The following is a 15,890-nucleotide window of genomic DNA, read 5'->3' on the forward strand; positions in this document are numbered from 1 at the left end:
CCCCCTCCTCACGCGGCTCCATGGTGCAGCCCCCCCTCCTCACGCGGCTCCATGGTGCAGCCCCCCCCTCCTCACGCGGCTCCATGGTGCAGCCCCCCCCCTCCTCACGCGGCTCCATGGTGCAGCCCCCCCCCCCTCCTCACGCGGCTCCATGGTGCAGCCCCCCCCCCCTCCTCACGCGGCTCCATGGTGCAGCCCCCCCCCTCCTCACGCGGCTCCATGGTGCAGCCCCCCCCCTCCTCACGCGGCTCCATGGTGCAGCCCCCCCCCTCCTCACGCGGCTCCATGGTGCAGCCCCCCCCCCCCTCCTCACGCGGCTCCATGGTGCAGCCCCCCTCCTCACGCGGCTCCATGGTGCAGCCCCCCTCCTCACGCGGCTCCATGGTGCAGCCCCCCCCCTCCTCCTCACGCGGCTCCATGGTGCAGCCCCTCGGTCCTCTCCTCACACTGCTCCATGGTGCAGCCCCTCGGTCCTCTCCTCACACAGTTCCATGGATGGTGCAGCTCCGCGGTCCTCTCCTCCTCACACGGCTCCATGGATGGTGCAGCCCCTCGGTCCTCTCCTCACACGGCTCCATGGTGCGGCCCCTCGGTCCTCTCTTCGGTCCTCTCCTCCTCGCGCGGCTCCTCGGTGCAGTTCCTCATTTCCCGCGTCTCTTCATCTCCATTCTCCAGCAGCAGCTTCCTGCTATCGGATCGGATCTGAAGGAAGGAGGCCCCGCCCCTTCCGGTGACATCATGATTCTAAACAATCGCTCCTCCCCCTAAAGAAACCAACTCCACTCTAGCCGCTGCCGTTATTTCTTGTCAGCACACAGTATGGCGGCAGTGAGGCTCCGGTGTGTCGGGATCTGAGGTGAGTCGCACGTGTCCCCAGTGTGTGACTGCTGGGTGTTGTAGTCCTCTAGCAGCTGTGGAGGTAGCACGGGTCTGATGTCCGGGGTTTCCCTGTCACCCCGATAATGTCGCATCCTGTGATTTGTCGCACTTCCCGTTTCCCGGGCTCCTCCTCACCCGCACAGATGTCACCGGGGCTTTATCTCCGGGGCCTCCCCGGCTCCTGGGATCTGCGGCCTCTGGAAGGGAATTCTACGGATTATCAATGCATTAACAGATGTCTTATTGCTGCAGCCGATCCCGGTGATTGGCTGCAGCGGTCACATTAAGCCTTTTGGTGTTGTGACTTCTGCCTCTCGCTGTCCTGGAACAATTTGCATAAAATTATCAACTGTCAAAACTGCAGCGTCCACGTGGTCACGTCTGCTCGTACTGGGGTGTGGGGGCAACATTGGGGGGCTGCATTATTTGTGGTCACATTACGGCGTTGTTTAGGTGGGGTGTGAGGGGTGATGGTGCTGCAGTCAGGGTGACGTCGGGTGTGGGGGTGATGTTGGTGCTGTGCTGCAGTCAGGGTGATGGCGGGTGTGGGGGGTGATGGTGCTGCAGTCAGGGTGACGTCGGGTGTGGGGGTGATGTTGGTGCTGTGCTGCAGTCAGGGTGGTGTGGGGGTGATGTTGGTGCTGTGCTGCAGTCAGGGTGGTGTGGGGGTGATGTTGGTGCTGTGCTGCAGTCAGGGTGGTGTGGGGGTGATGTTGGTGCTGTGCTGCAGTCAGGGTGATGTCGGGTGTGGGGGTGATGTTGGTGCTGTGCTGCAGTCAGGGTGGTGTGGGGGGTGATGTTGGTGCTGTGCTGCAGTCAGGGTGACGTCGGGTGTGGGGGGTGATGTTGGTGCTGTGCTGCAGTCAGGGTGACGTCAGGTGTGGGGGGTGATGTTGGTGCTGTGCTGCAGTCAGGGTGACGTCAGGTGTGGGGGGTGATGTTGGTGCTGTGCTGCAGTCAGGGTGATGTCGGGTGTGGGGGTGATGTTGGTGCTGTGCTGCAGTCAGGGTGACGTCGGGTGTGAGGGGTGATGTTGGTGCTGTGCTGCAGTCAGGGTGACGTCGGGTGTGAGGGGTGATGTTGGTGCTGTGCTGCAGTCAGGGTGATGTCGGGTGTGAGGGGTGATGTTGGTGCTGTGCTGCAGTCAGGGTGGTGTCGGGTGTGGGGGTGATGTTGGTGCTGTGCTGCAGTCAGGGTGGTGTGGGGGGTGATGTTGGTGCTGTGCTGCAGTCAGGGTGACGTCGGGTGTGGGGGGTGATGTTGGTGCTGTGCTGCAGTCAGGGTGACGTCAGGTGTGGGGGGTGATGTTGGTGCTGTGCTGCAGTCAGGGTGACGTCAGGTGTGGGGGGTGATGTTGGTGCTGTGCTGCAGTCAGGGTGATGTCGGGTGTGGGGGTGATGTTGGTGCTGTGCTGCAGTCAGGGTGACGTCGGGTGTGAGGGGTGATGTTGGTGCTGTGCTGCAGTCAGGGTGACGTCGGGTGTGAGGGGTGATGTTGGTGCTGTGCTGCAGTCAGGGTGATGTCGGGTGTGAGGGGTGATGTTGGTGCTGTGCTGCAGTCAGGGTGGTGTGGGGGGTGATGTTGGTGCTGTGCTGCAGTCAGGGTGACGTCGGGTGTGGGGGGTGATGTTGGTGCTGTGCTGCAGTCAGGGTGACGTCAGGTGTGGGGGGTGATGTTGGTGCTGTGCTGCAGTCAGGGTGACGTCAGGTGTGAGGGGTGATGTTGGTGCTGTGCTGCAGTCAGGGTGATGTCGGGTGTGGGGGTGATGTTGGTGCTGTGCTGCAGTCAGCGTGACGTCGGGTGTGAGGGGTGATGTTGGTGCTGTGCTGCAGTCAGCGTGACGTCGGGTGTGAGGGGTGATGTTGGTGCTGTGCTGCAGTCAGGGTGATGTCGGGTGTGGGGGGTGATGTTGGTGCTGTGCTGCAGTCAGGGTGATGTCGGGTGTGGGGGGTGATGTTGGTGCTGTGCTGCAGTCAGGGTGATGTCGGGTGTGGGGGGTGATTTTGGTGCTGTGCTGCAGTCAGGGTGATGTCGGGTGTGATGTTGGTGCTGTGCTGCAGTCAGGGTGACGTCGGGTGTGGGGGGTGATGTTGGTGCTCAGCTGCAGTCAGCGTGACGTCGGGTGTGAGGGGTGATGTTGGTGCTGTGCTGCAGTCAGGGTGACGTCGGGTGTGGGGGGTGATGTTGGTGCTGTGCTGCAGTCAGCGTGACGTTGGGTGTGGGGGGTGATGTTGGTGCTGTGCTGCAGTCAGGGTGACGTCGGGTGTGGGGGGTGATGTTGGTGCTGTGCTGCAGTCAGGGTGACGTCGGGTGTGAGGGGTGATGTTGGTGCTGTGCTGCAGTCAGGGTGATGTCGGGTGTGGGGGTGATGTTGGTGCTGTGCTGCAGTCAGCGTGACGTCGGGTGTGAGGGGTGATGTTGGTGCTGTGCTGCAGTCAGGGTGATGTCGGGTGTGGGGGGTGATGTTGGTGCTGTGCTGCAGTCAGGGTGATGTCGGGTGTGGGGGGTGATGTTGGTGCTGTGCTGCAGTCAGGGTGGTGTGGGGGGTGATGTTGGTGCTGTGCTGCAGTCAGGGTGACGTCGGGTGTGAGGGGTGATGTTGGTGCTGTGCTGCAGTCAGGGTGATGTCGGGTGTGGGGGTGATGTTGGTGCTGTGCTGCAGTCAGGGTGGTGTGGGGGGTGATGTTGGTGCTGTGCTGCAGTCAGGGTGATGTCGGGTGTGGGGGGTGATTTTGGTGCTGTGCTGCAGTCAGGGTGATGTCGGGTGTGGGGGGTGATTTTGGTGCTGTGCTGCAGTCAGGGTGATGTCGGGTGTGGGGGGTGATGTTGGTGCTGTGCTGCAGTCAGGGTGACGTCGGGTGTGGGGGGTGATGTTGGTGCTCAGCTGCAGTCAGCGTGACGTCGGGTGTGAGGGGTGATGTTGGTGCTGTGCTGCAGTCAGGGTGACGTCGGGTGTGGGGGGTGATGTTGGTGCTGTGCTGCAGTCAGCGTGACGTTGGGTGTGGGGGGTGATGTTGGTGCTGTGCTGCAGTCAGGGTGACGTCGGGTGTGGGGGGTGATGTTGGTGCTGTGCTGCAGTCAGGGTGACGTCGGGTGTGAGGGGTGATGTTGGTGCTGTGCTGCAGTCAGGGTGGTGTGGGGGGTGATGTTGGTGCTGTGCTGCAGTCAGGGTGATGTCGGGTGTGGGGGGTGATGTTGGTGCTGTGCTGCAGTCAGGGTGACGTCGGGTGTGGGGGGTGATGTTGGTGCTGTGCTGCAGTCAGGGTGACGTCGGGTGTGGGGGGTGATGTTGGTGCTGTGCTGCAGTCAGGGTGACGTCGGGTGTGAGGGGTGATGTTGGTGCTGTGCTGCAGTCAGGGTGATGTCGGGTGTGGGGGTGATGTTGGTGCTGTGCTGCAGTCAGCGTGACGTCGGGTGTGAGGGGTGATGTTGGTGCTGTGCTGCAGTCAGCGTGACGTCGGGTGTGAGGGGTGATGTTGGTGCTGTGCTGCAGTCAGGGTGATGTCGGGTGTGGGGGGTGATGTTGGTGCTGTGCTGCAGTCAGGGTGATGTCGGGTGTGGGGGGTGATGTTGGTGCTGTGCTGCAGTCAGGGTGGTGTGGGGGGTGATGTTGGTGCTGTGCTGCAGTCAGGGTGATGTCGGGTGTGGGGGGTGATTTTGGTGCTGTGCTGCAGTCAGGGTGATGTCGGGTGTGGGGGGTGATGTTGGTGCTGTGCTGCAGTCAGGGTGACGTCGGGTGTGGGGGGTGATGTTGGTGCTCAGCTGCAATCAGCGTGACGTCGGGTGTGAGGGGTGATGTTGGTGCTGTGCTGCAGTCAGGGTGACGTCGGGTGTGGGGGGTGATGTTGGTGCTGTGCTGCAGTCAGCGTGACGTCGGGTGTGAGGGGTGATGTTGGTGCTGTGCTGCAGTCAGGGTGATGTCGGGTGTGGGGGGTGATGTTGGTGCTGTGCTGCAGTCAGGGTGATGTCGGGTGTGGGGGGTGATGTTGGTGCTGTGCTGCAGTCAGGGTGGTGTGGGGGGTGATGTTGGTGCTGTGCTGCAGTCAGGGTGACGTCGGGTGTGGGGGGTGATGTTGGTGCTCAGCTGCAGTCAGCGTGACGTCGGTTGTGAGGGGTGATGTTGGTGCTGTGCTGCAGTCAGGGTGACGTCGGGTGTGGGGGGTGATGTTGGTGCTGTGCTGCAGTCAGCGTGACGTCGGGTGTGAGGGGTGATGTTGGTGCTGTGCTGCAGTCAGGGTGATGTCGGGTGTGGGGGGTGATGTTGGTGCTGTGCTGCAGTCAGGGTGATGTCGGGTGTGGGGGGTGATGTTGGTGCTGTGCTGCAGTCAGGGTGGTGTGGGGGGTGATGTTGGTGCTGTGCTGCAGTCAGGGTGATGTCGGGTGTGGGGGGTGATGTTGGTGCTGTGCTGCAGTCAGGGTGACGTCGGGTGTGGGGGGTGATGTTGGTGCTCAGCTGCAGTCAGCGTGACGTCGGGTGTGAGGGGTGATGTTGGTGCTGTGCTGCAGTCAGGGTGACGTCGGGTGTGGGGGGTGATGTTGGTGCTGTGCTGCAGTCAGCGTGACGTCGGGTGTGAGGGGTGATGTTGGTGCTGTGCTGCAGTCAGGGTGATGTCGGGTGTGGGGGGTGATGTTGGTGCTGTGCTGCAGTCAGGGTGATGTCGGGTGTGGGGGGTGATGTTGGTGCTGTGCTGCAGTCAGGGTGATGTCGGGTGTGGGGGGTGATTTTGGTGCTGTGCTGCAGTCAGGGTGACGTCGGGTGTGGGGGGTGATGTTGGTGCTCAGCTGCAGTCAGCGTGACGTCGGGTGTGAGGGGTGATGTTGGTGCTGTGCTGCAGTCAGGGTGACGTCGGGTGTGTGGGGTGATGTTGGTGCTGTGCTGCAGTCAGGGTGACGTCGGGTGTGGGGGGTGATGTTGGTGCTGTGCTGCAGTCGGTGACGTCGGGTGTGAGGGGTGATGTTGGTGCTGTGCTGCAGTCAGGGTGACGTCGGGTGTGGGGGGTGATGTTGGTGCTGTGCTGCAGTCAGCGTGACGTTGGGTGTGGGGGGTGATGTTGGTGCTGTGCTGCAGTCAGGGTGACGTCGGGTGTGAGGGGTGATGTTGGTGCTGTGCTGCAGTCAGGGTGACGTCGGGTGTGAGGGGTGATGTTGGTGCTGTGCTGCAGTCAGGGTGATGTCGGGTGTGGGGGTGATGTTGGTGCTGTGCTGCAGTCAGGGTGACGTCGGGTGTGGGGGGTGATGTTGGTGCTGTGCTGCAGTCAGGGTGATGTCGGGTGTAAGGGGTGATGTTGGTGCTGTGCTGCAGTCAGGGTGACGTGGGGGGTGATGGTGCTGTGCTGCAGTCAGGGTGACGTCAGGTGTGGGGGGTGATGTTGGTGCTGTGCTGCAGTCAGGGTGACGTCGGGTGTGGGGGGTGATGTTGGTGCTGTGCTGCAGTCAGGGTGACGTCGGGTGTGGGGGGTGATGTTGGTGCTGTGCTGCAGTCAGGGTGACGTCGGGTGTGGGGTGATGTTGGTGCTGTGCTGCAGTCAGGGTGACGTGGGGTGTGGGGGGTGATGTTGGTGCTGTGCTGCAGTCAGGGTGATGTCGGGTGTGGGGGGTGATGTTGGTGCTGTGCTGCAGTCAGGGTGACGTTGGGTGTGGGGGGTGATGTTGGTGCTGTGCTGCAGTCAGGGTGATGTCGGGTGTGGGGGGTGATGTTGGTGCTGTGCTGCAGTCAGGGTGACGTCGGGTGTGGGGGGTGATGTTGGTGCTGTGCTGCAGTCAGGGTGACGTCGGGTGTGAGGGGTGATGTTGGTGCTGTGCTGCAGTCAGGGTGACACACTGGTGTTCGGGGGTCCTGGGCTCGGAGATATGCGGTTGCTTTGGGATCTCTTTTGTCACCTCTTAATTTCTCATTCATCTCTTATGTTTAGTGCTTGGAGCTCCAATCATGGAGAACTACAAGAAGGTGCGGGTGGAGGAGAAGCCCCTGGAGGCGCCGTTCGCTGCGCTCCCCCCAGACATCATTGAGATGAAGGTGAAAGATGGAAGCAAAATCCGGAACCTGATGGGATTTGCAATCGGTCGGATGGAGAGCGAGGGCGTGCGGCAGATTCTGTTCAGCGGAAGTGGGAAAGCCCTGAGCAAGACCATCACCTGCGTGGAGATCATGAAACGGAGGGTGAAGGATCTTCACCAGATCACCAGGATCCTTTACAGACAGACAGAAGAGATCTGGGAGCCCATTGTTCCTGAGGTGGGCTTAGATCCCCTCACAGTGAAGAGGAACAGCCCCTCCATCTATGTCCTCCTCAGTAAGGACCCCCTAGATACCACTGAGTCTGGATACCAAGCTCCGGGCGACTACGACTCCATGTGGATCCAGGAACTGAAAGTGGAGTCTAAGGGGCCAAAGAGGAGAAAGCCGGGGGCGGGTAGAGGAGTCGCGATCGGGAGAAAACAGGCCAGACCTCCCGGAGGGAGAGGAGAGACCCCGAAGAAGCTGTGAGAGGAGTCACATTGTTCCTCCTCTATAGGTTGGATCTGCTCCTTGGGAGAGAGATTCCTGTGGGTGGTCAGGACCTCCTGTGTACAGCCGGCGCCCAGGGCCTTCACCAGACTTGCAGAGATATGTAGGGGTCTCACCGATGGGCTCAGAGGTCAGGACGACGCCACAATCAAGTGTTGGTTTAATGGCATCTCTCTGGCAGATTAGACTTGTTATTTATGGCTGAACTTCTGGACCGTTTTCTTTTGTTATGGTTGTTTTTTGGGGCGGGGATCAGACCGGGAACAGTCGAGCCTCGACTTAAAATACATATTTATTATTACGGGTCTGCCTCTGTCACTGGTCTGCCGTCCACCGTGTCTGCCATCGTCGATAGCCGCCGCTGTCACTGGTCCATCGAGTCTGTCGTAACCACTGGACTGCCGTCCTGCTGCTATCACTGATATTCTGCAATACGCCGGGCGTGCTACCATCCATCACTGGTCCGACGTCAGGTCTACCGCTGTCACTGGTCCTATCAGATGCCACTGACCTCATTAGAAGAAATGGGAACAAGGGAATGTTCTTGGTGCAGGGTGCCCTAATACTAGTAGAGTAAATAATGTAGTGAAGATAGTATTCCTGCAAACAAGAAACGGGCTCGGGGTATAGCTGATGGACAGTCGGAAATACACTGAAGAAGGGGGAAAAAATTACCATAAAGTCCGTAGACAATGTGTGGTGAAAAAAAAGTAATAGTTTATTACATTAAATCAGGTGACAACAACTTGAAAACAAATCAATGTACATGAGGATTAAAAAAATGTGAAAAAAACAGGGCCGCACCCAGATGTACAACAGAACGTAGTCAGGACGGAGCAAAAAGATAATGTGCGAAATGACTGGTGAATCGGAAGCTACGGAGACATATACGCTGAAAAATACCGGAAGGCTACAATAAATGTCACATCTATAAGATGTGTGTAAGGGGTTAATAGAGGTAGTACAAGTAGTTATACAGTGCTAATGCAGAACAGTATGAGAGACTATAGAACCAGAGTAGGGGTAAGTGTAGTTAATATGGAGGGGTGACGTATGAGTACTGGTATGGTGCAGGAGTATAACCTCCACAGTATATAACAAAGGAATAGCTCCTCTTAATGATACATAGCATAGTAAATAGGGAAGGTACTTACAACTGTAAATGTAGTGCTCCCTCTCCTGGATGGCACCCACCCCGACGCACGTTTCAGCAATCTTCAGAAGGCAGATTGCCGGAACACGCATTGGGCTGGACAAGTCATGGACTCACAAGCTGAGCCCAGTTCTTGTACAGCGGGTGGCAGCTGTGTACTGCAGCCATCATCTGCCTCTTAGAGCACCGATTGCGCCATCTCCTGTCACTGCTGTTTGCACCTGTCCATCTCTAACATTGGTATTTCTATCGCTACATCCCAGGGGCCTGACTTGGTCAGCGATTGCAACCCCTGAGGGGATTATTGGTGTGCCCATGTCGTTGCCGTCTTGGTGCCTTTGTGAAATACGGCCACTGACGTATTGAGGTTACAAAGTTTTAAAAATTACAAAAATTCTAATTACTGGTACTCATTGCTTCTCTAGTTAAAAATAAGTAAAAAAAGCAAACAGGTAAATGCTGCAAAGAAAAAAAGATTGAAATTAAAAATTTGCCATTTTTTCCTTTTGCTGCACCTGTAAAATGCAAGAGGAAAAAATCATCAAAAAACGAATCAGGAGCATAAAATATGACTTCTATTAAATGTGATAAAATAAATAGTATAAATATAGGAGAGGACAGGAGACGAGACTCAGGACACGAGCCTTTGCTCTGATTAGCTATATTGTCAGTGCTTTTATCACTCACCAGCTCTCTTTTTATGCCAAGTCTTACTCATATTCAACAAACTGTTTGACCGTAATGGCAGAGCAAGGAAAGGGCTGAAAATGACAACTTACATTGTCAAGATGTGTGTGACCTGCGGTCCTGTGTGCCCCAATGCACGTTTTGCCAGGACGCCTCCTGACGAAGCTTGGGCGAAACATGCGTTGGAGCACGTGCCCCCAGATAACATTTGCTCATATGGAAAGATTTAAAAAAAGAAAACAGATAAACAATGGTTCTTGGAGACAAAAAGGGAAGGACAAAGCTAAAACCGATAAGTGAAACTTGTCAGCGACGGGCCGGTGCACCCTGAGCTTCTCATTTGCTGGTGCAGATTTTTGGTTGCCTGTTGGCCCCGGTGCTATGTCGCTCAGGCTCCGCTCCGTGCAGCCGTCAGGTCACGTGACGGCGTCTTCCCCCTTTGATGTCACATTCTGTTTGAGCCGCCTCATTATAGCTGATTTTACGTCCCGGACGGTTCCCATTAATTGCGTTTCCGGTATTGTCCGATTTCTCCTGAGCGCCAATTACTGCCGGTCGCCTCATCATTACACATAAAATCAAAGCTGACGGAGGCTGAGCGCGCGCTCTGCGCACAGCAACTGATCTGCAGGATAATTATCTGTAAGCACCGCCATCGCTGCTGTAGGGCTCGTTACAGAGGCAGCTCTGTGGGGATGAATAGTCTGCATTTAAAGGAACATTGCAGATGGAGATCATACGGTGCGATGTCTATGGAAGGCAGTAACGGGTCTCCATGTGACCTCCATATACTGGAGACAGAATGTTCCGGATTATCAGACACGGAGGAGACAGCATCTTTCTCCGCTCCTTTTTCTGATCCAGGTTTATGAAAATCCAAATGATCGATTCTGTAAAGATGGCGGATTACTAGACATTCCAGATTATCAATTTAGATGCACGGAAAGGACTCAAGAAGACCCCGTTGTTATTGTGCTGTGGGGCCCTCACTCGATGGCCTGTCGCCAGGTAAAAAATCCAAAGCATGTTGTCACCATGTTTGTGATCATACCCCCCATAGTCCTAAAGCCAGCTATTAAGAGAAGGCTCCGCCCCCTTACAGATGGGTGTCGGGCTCCTCCCCCTTGTAGATGGATGTCGGGCTCCTCCCCCTTGTAGATGGATGTCGGGCTCCTCCCCCTTGTAGATGGATGTCGGGCTCCTCCCCCTTGTAGATGGATGTCGGGCTCCTCCCCCTTGTAGATGGATGTCGGGCTCCTCCCCCTTGTAGATGGTTGTCGGGCTCCTCCCCCTTGTAGATGGTTGACGGGCTCCTGTGGCCAACATGGAACACAGAATACACCGAGAAAAATTACATGTAGGTTTGTTATCGCCTCTCTCCTCCAGACTCCTGTCTCCTTTATTCTCTATCCTCTTCAGAATCTTCTGTTCTCCAGAGCTGTTTCCCTCCGGGCCCCTCTGCCCCCCCTCCGGGCCCCCTCTATCTGCCCTCTCCAGATCCCTCTGCCTCCCCTACGGGCCCCCCTCTGTCCCCTCTCTGGACCCTTCTGTCCCTCCTCTGGGCCCCACCGTCTCTCATCCGTGTCCACCCTACCCTCTCTGGACCCCTCTGTCTCCCCTTCGTACCCCCCTTTGTTTCCCCTCCGTGCCCCCCTCTGCTCCCCTCTCTGGACCCCTCTGTTTCCCCTACATACCCCCCGGTTTCCCCTCTGTGCCCCTGTTTCCCCTTCGTGTCCCCTCTCTAGACCCCTCTGTCTCCCCTGTCTCTTATCTGTCTCTCCTCCGTGCCCCCCCTGTCCTCAATCTGTGCTTCCTCTGTCTCCCCTCCGCGCCCCCTTGTGTCTCCCCTCCGCGCCCCCTTGTGTCTCCCCTCCGCGCCCCCTTGTGTCTCCCCTCCGCGCCCCCTTGTGTCTCCCCTCCGCGCCCCCTTGTGTCTCCCCTCCGCGCCCCCTTGTGTCTCCCCTCCGCGCCCCCTTGTGTCTCCCCTCCGCGCCCCCCTCTGTCCCCCCTCTGTCTCCCCTTTGTGCTCCCTGTCTCCCCTCCGTGCCCCCCTCTGTCTCCCCTCCGTGCCCCCCTCTGTCTCCCCTCCGTGCCCCCCTCTGTCTCCCCTCCGTGCCCCCTTCTGTCTCCCCTCCGCGCCCCATTCTGTCCTCCGTGCCCCCTTCAATCTCTGCTCCATGCCCCCTTCAATCTGCTCCGCGCCTCCCTCTGTCTCCCGTCCGCCCCCCCTTCTGTCTCCCGTCCGCGCCCCCTTCTGTCTCCCGTCCGCGCCCCCTTGTGTCTCCCGTCCGCGCCCCCTTCTGTCTCCCGTCCGCGCCCCCTTCTGTCTCCCCTCCGCGCCCCCTTCTGTCTCCCCTCCGCGCCCCCTTCTGTCTCCCCTCCGCGCCCCCTTCTGTCTCCCCTCCGCGCCCCCTTGTGTCTCCCCTCCGCGCCCCCTTGTGTCTCCCCTCCGCGCCCCCTTGTGTCTCCCCTCCGCGCCCCCTTGTGTCTCCCCTCCGCGCCCCCTTGTGTCTCCCCTCCGCGCCCCCTTGTGTCTCCCCTCCGCGCCCCCTTGTGTCTCCCCTCCGCGCCCCCTTGTGTCTCCCCTCCGCGCCCCCCTCTGTCTCCCCTCCGCGCCCCCCTCTGTCTCCCCTCCGCGCCCCCCTCTGTCTCCCCTCCGTGCCCTGCTCTGTCGCCCCTCCAGAAATAAGCTACGGCCGGAGGGGTCTGGAGGACATGCTTTGTTTCTAGTTTTTCTTCTCTATTGAAAACAAACTTTCACCCATTCAGTGTCCGAGGAATTCTTCACCTGTGCTACAGTGAGCTGGTCCCTGTGGCTGATAACAGGGAACAATAGATGTGCTGCGGTGGGGTCCAGTAGTTGCTCTTACATCACCATGGGCCCAATTTTAAACTATAGTGGTGAAGAACCCCTTTAAGGGTTTGTGCACAAATTCAGTTCTGCTACATCTGCATCTCTGTAGCGGTCTGCTGGCACTAGAGGGCGCTCTCTGCCCTTCTTCCCAGTGCTGGAGTGGCCTGTCAGTCATCTTCTCTGGAGCGCTCCCCTATAATATAATAATAGAAGGTTTCATTCAGTCGGGGTCTTATACAACCTGACAAGAGACTGAAGGCTGCAGAGACGGGACGTGTCCACAGAGGGGCATCATAACCAAAGTATATGGTCTTGTCTGGTCCACGGCGGCTCCACAGTGCAATTTAGAGAGGTCACCAGTAGATTAGAGAGGGGCCCGTCCCGCCTGTCTCCCTAAAATTCATTTCTAGAGCAGTCACCAATTTCTTCTCCCTTCTGACGGTTAACATTAGGGTCCTGTTGTCTGATGGTTTACTGTCAGTGCTCCTGGTGTCTAGTGGTTCAGTATCTCAGCTCCTGGTGTCTAGTGGTTCAGTATCTCAGCTCCTGGTGTCTAGTGGTTCAGTATCTCAGCTCCTGGTGTCTAGTGGTTCAGTATCACAGCTCCTGGTGTCTAGTGGTTCAGTATCTCAGCTCCTGGTGTCTAGTGGTTCAGTATCTCAGCTCCTGGTGTCTAGTGGTTCAGTATCTCAGCTCCTGGTGTCTAGTGGTTCAGTATCTCAGCTCCTGGTGTCTAGTGGTTCAGTATCTCAGCTCCTGGTGTCTAGTGGTTCAGTATCTCAGCTCCTGGTGTCTAGTGGTTTACTCACTGTGTGCCCCCTGTGCTCCCATGTTCATTCTCTACTCACTGTGTGCCCCCTGTGCTCCCGTCCTCCACCTATACTAATTCTGTGATCCCTGTGCTTCTATCCTCCACCTCTACTCAATGTGTGCCCCCGTCCTCCACCTCTACTCACTGTGTACCCCCTGTGCCCCCGTCCTCCACTTCTATTCATTGTGTGCTCCTGTCCTCCACCTCTATTCATTGTGTGCCCCCTGTGCTCCCATCCTCCACCTCTACTCACTGTGTGCCCCCTGTGCTCCCGTCCTCCACCTCTACTCACTGTGTGCCCCCTGTGCTTCTATCCTCCACCTCTACTCACTGTGTGCCCCCTGTGCTCCCGTCCTCCACTTCTACTCACTGTGTGCCCCCTGTGCTTCTATCCTCCACCTCTACTCACTGTGTGCCCCCTGTGCTCCCGTCCTCCACCTCTACTCACTGTGTGCCCCCTGTGCTTCTATCCTCCACCTCTACTCACTGTGTGCCCCCTGTGCTCCCGTCCTCCACTTCTACTCACTGTGTGCCCCCTGTGCTCCCGTCCTCCACTTCTACTCACTGTGTGCCCCCTGTGCTCCCATCCTCAACCTCTACTCACTGTGTGCCCCCTGTGCTCCCATCCTCAACCTCTACTCACTGTGTGCCCCCTGTGCTCCCGTCCTCCACTTCTACTCACTGTGTGCCCCCTGTGCTCCCATCCTCCACTTCTACTCACTGTGTGCCCCCTTTGCTCCCGTCCTCAACCTCTACTCACTGTGTGCCCCCTGTGCTCCCGTCCTCCATTGTGTACCCCTGAGTCTTCGACCTCTCCCTCTAACTACTTTCCCCGTGTTCTCCCATCCTCGCCTCTACCCAGTCTGTGCCCCCTGTGCTCAGTGCCCTGCCAACTCTGTAGTCATTCATCAGGACACAATACTGCAGCGCCTGGAATCCTGGTACAGACTGGAAGCAATTGTGATCCAGGACCACAAAGACCCATTGTGCCCAGAGCCTGAGGGCATTTACATCACACAGGAGCTCATCTCAGTGAGCTCCCACAGCAACAAGATGTGATGTAACACCAGGAGATGCACCAGGTCTGCAGATACTATAAATCATGGAGGATGCACCAGGTCTGCAGATACTATGAATCATGGAGGAGGCACCAGGTCTACAGATACTATGAATCATGGAGGAGGCACCAGGTCTGCAGATACTATAAATCAGGGAGGAGGCACCAGGTCTGCAGATACTATAAATCATGGAGGAGGCACCAGGTCTGCAGATACTATAAATCATGGAGGAGGCACCAGGTCTGCAGATACTATAAATCATGGAGGAGGCACCAGGTCTGTAGATACTATAAATCATGGAGGATGCACCAGGTCTGCAGATACTATAAATCAGGGATGATGCACCAGGTCTGCAGATACTATAAATCAAGGAGGATGCACCAGGTCTGCAGATACTATAAATCAGGGATGATGCACCAGGTCTGCAGATACTATAAATCAGGGAGGATGCACCAGGTCTGCAGATACTATAAATCATGGAGGAGGCACCAGGTCTGTAGATACTATAAATCATGGAGGAGGCACCAGGTCTGCAGATACTATAAATCATGGAGGAGGCACCAGGTCTGCACATACTATAAATCATGGAGGAGGCACCAGGTCTGCAGATACTATAAATCAGGGAGGAGGCACCAGGTCTGCAGATACTATAAATCAGGGAGGAGGCACCAGGTCTGCAGATACTATAAATCATGGAGGAGGCACCAGGTCTGCAGATACAATAAATAATGGAGGAGGCACCAGGTCTGCAGATACTATAAATCGTGGAGGAGGCACCAGGTCTGTAGATACTATAAATCATGGAGGATGCAAAAAGGTCTGCAGATACTATAAATCATGGAGGAGGCACCAGGTCTGCAGATACTATAAATCATGGAGGAGGCACCAGGTCTGCAGATACTATAAATCATGGAGGAGGCACCAGGTCTGCAGATACTATAAATCATGGAGGAGGCACCAGGTCTGCAGATACTATAAATCATGGAGGAGGCACCAGGTCTGCAGATACTATAAATCATGGAGGATGCACCAGGTCTGCAGATACTATAAATCATGGAGGAGGCACCAGGTCTGCAGATACTATAAATCATGGAGGAGGCACCAGGTCTGCAGATACTATAAATCAGGGAGGATACACCAGGTCTGCAGATACTATAAATCATGGAGGAGGCACCAGATCTGCAGATACTATAAATCATGGAGGAGGCACCAGGTCTGCAGATACTATAAATCATGGAGGATGCACCAGGTCTGCAGATACTATAAATCATCGAGGATGCACCAGGTCTGCAGATACTATAAATCAGGGAGGAGGCACCAGGTCTGCAGATACTATAAATCAGGGAGGAGGCACCAGGTCTGCAGATACTATAAATCAGGGAGGATGCACCAGGTCTGCAGATACTATGAATCATGGAGGAGGCACCAGGTCTGCAGATACTATAAATCATGGAGAAGGCACCAGGTCTGCAGATACTATAAATCATGGAGGAGGCACCAGGTCTGCAGATACTATAAATCATGGAGGAGGCACCAGGTCTGCAGATACTATAAATCATGGAGGAGGCACCAGGTCTGCAGATACTATAAATCATGGAGGATGCACCAGGTCTGCAGATACTATGAATCATGGAGGAGGCACCAGGTCTGCAGATACTATAAATCATGGAGGAGGCACCAGGTCTGCAGATACTATAAATCATGGAGGAGGCACCAGGTCTGCAGATACTATAAATCATGGAGGAGGCACCAGGTCTGCAGATACTATAAATAATGGAGGAGGCACCAGGTCTGCAGATACTATAAATCATGGAGGAGGCACCAGGTCTGCAGATACTATAAATCATGGAGGAGGCACCAGGTCTGCAGATACTATAAATCATGGAGGAGGCACCAGGTCTGCAGATACTATAAATCATGGAGGAGGCACCAGGTCTGCA

The 15,890-nt window shown here is 56.4% G+C and overlaps 1 protein-coding gene across 1 annotated transcript; it reads left to right on the forward strand.

The window, feature by feature from the left end:
- Positions 1 to 751: 751 nt before the first annotated feature.
- RPP25L (ribonuclease P/MRP subunit p25 like) lies at positions 752 to 9,003 on the forward strand. Its single transcript, XM_077281324.1, has 2 exons — positions 752 to 856; positions 6,792 to 9,003. Exon 2 carries the CDS (start codon positions 6,809 to 6,811, stop codon positions 7,364 to 7,366), a length of 558 nt encoding a protein of 185 aa, XP_077137439.1. The 5' UTR covers positions 752 to 856; positions 6,792 to 6,808; the 3' UTR covers positions 7,367 to 9,003.
- Positions 9,004 to 15,890: the final 6,887 nt, after the last annotated feature.

The sequence above is a fragment of the Ranitomeya variabilis genome, chromosome 1 (assembly GCF_051348905.1).
Source record: "Ranitomeya variabilis isolate aRanVar5 chromosome 1, aRanVar5.hap1, whole genome shotgun sequence".
Classification (NCBI taxonomy): Eukaryota; Metazoa; Chordata; class Amphibia; order Anura; family Dendrobatidae; genus Ranitomeya; species Ranitomeya variabilis.

Coding starts and splice junctions, on each gene's coding strand:
- RPP25L (XM_077281324.1), top strand. CDS start 6,809: ATGGAGAACTACAAGAAGGTGCGGGTGGAGGAGAAGCCCCTGGAGGCG.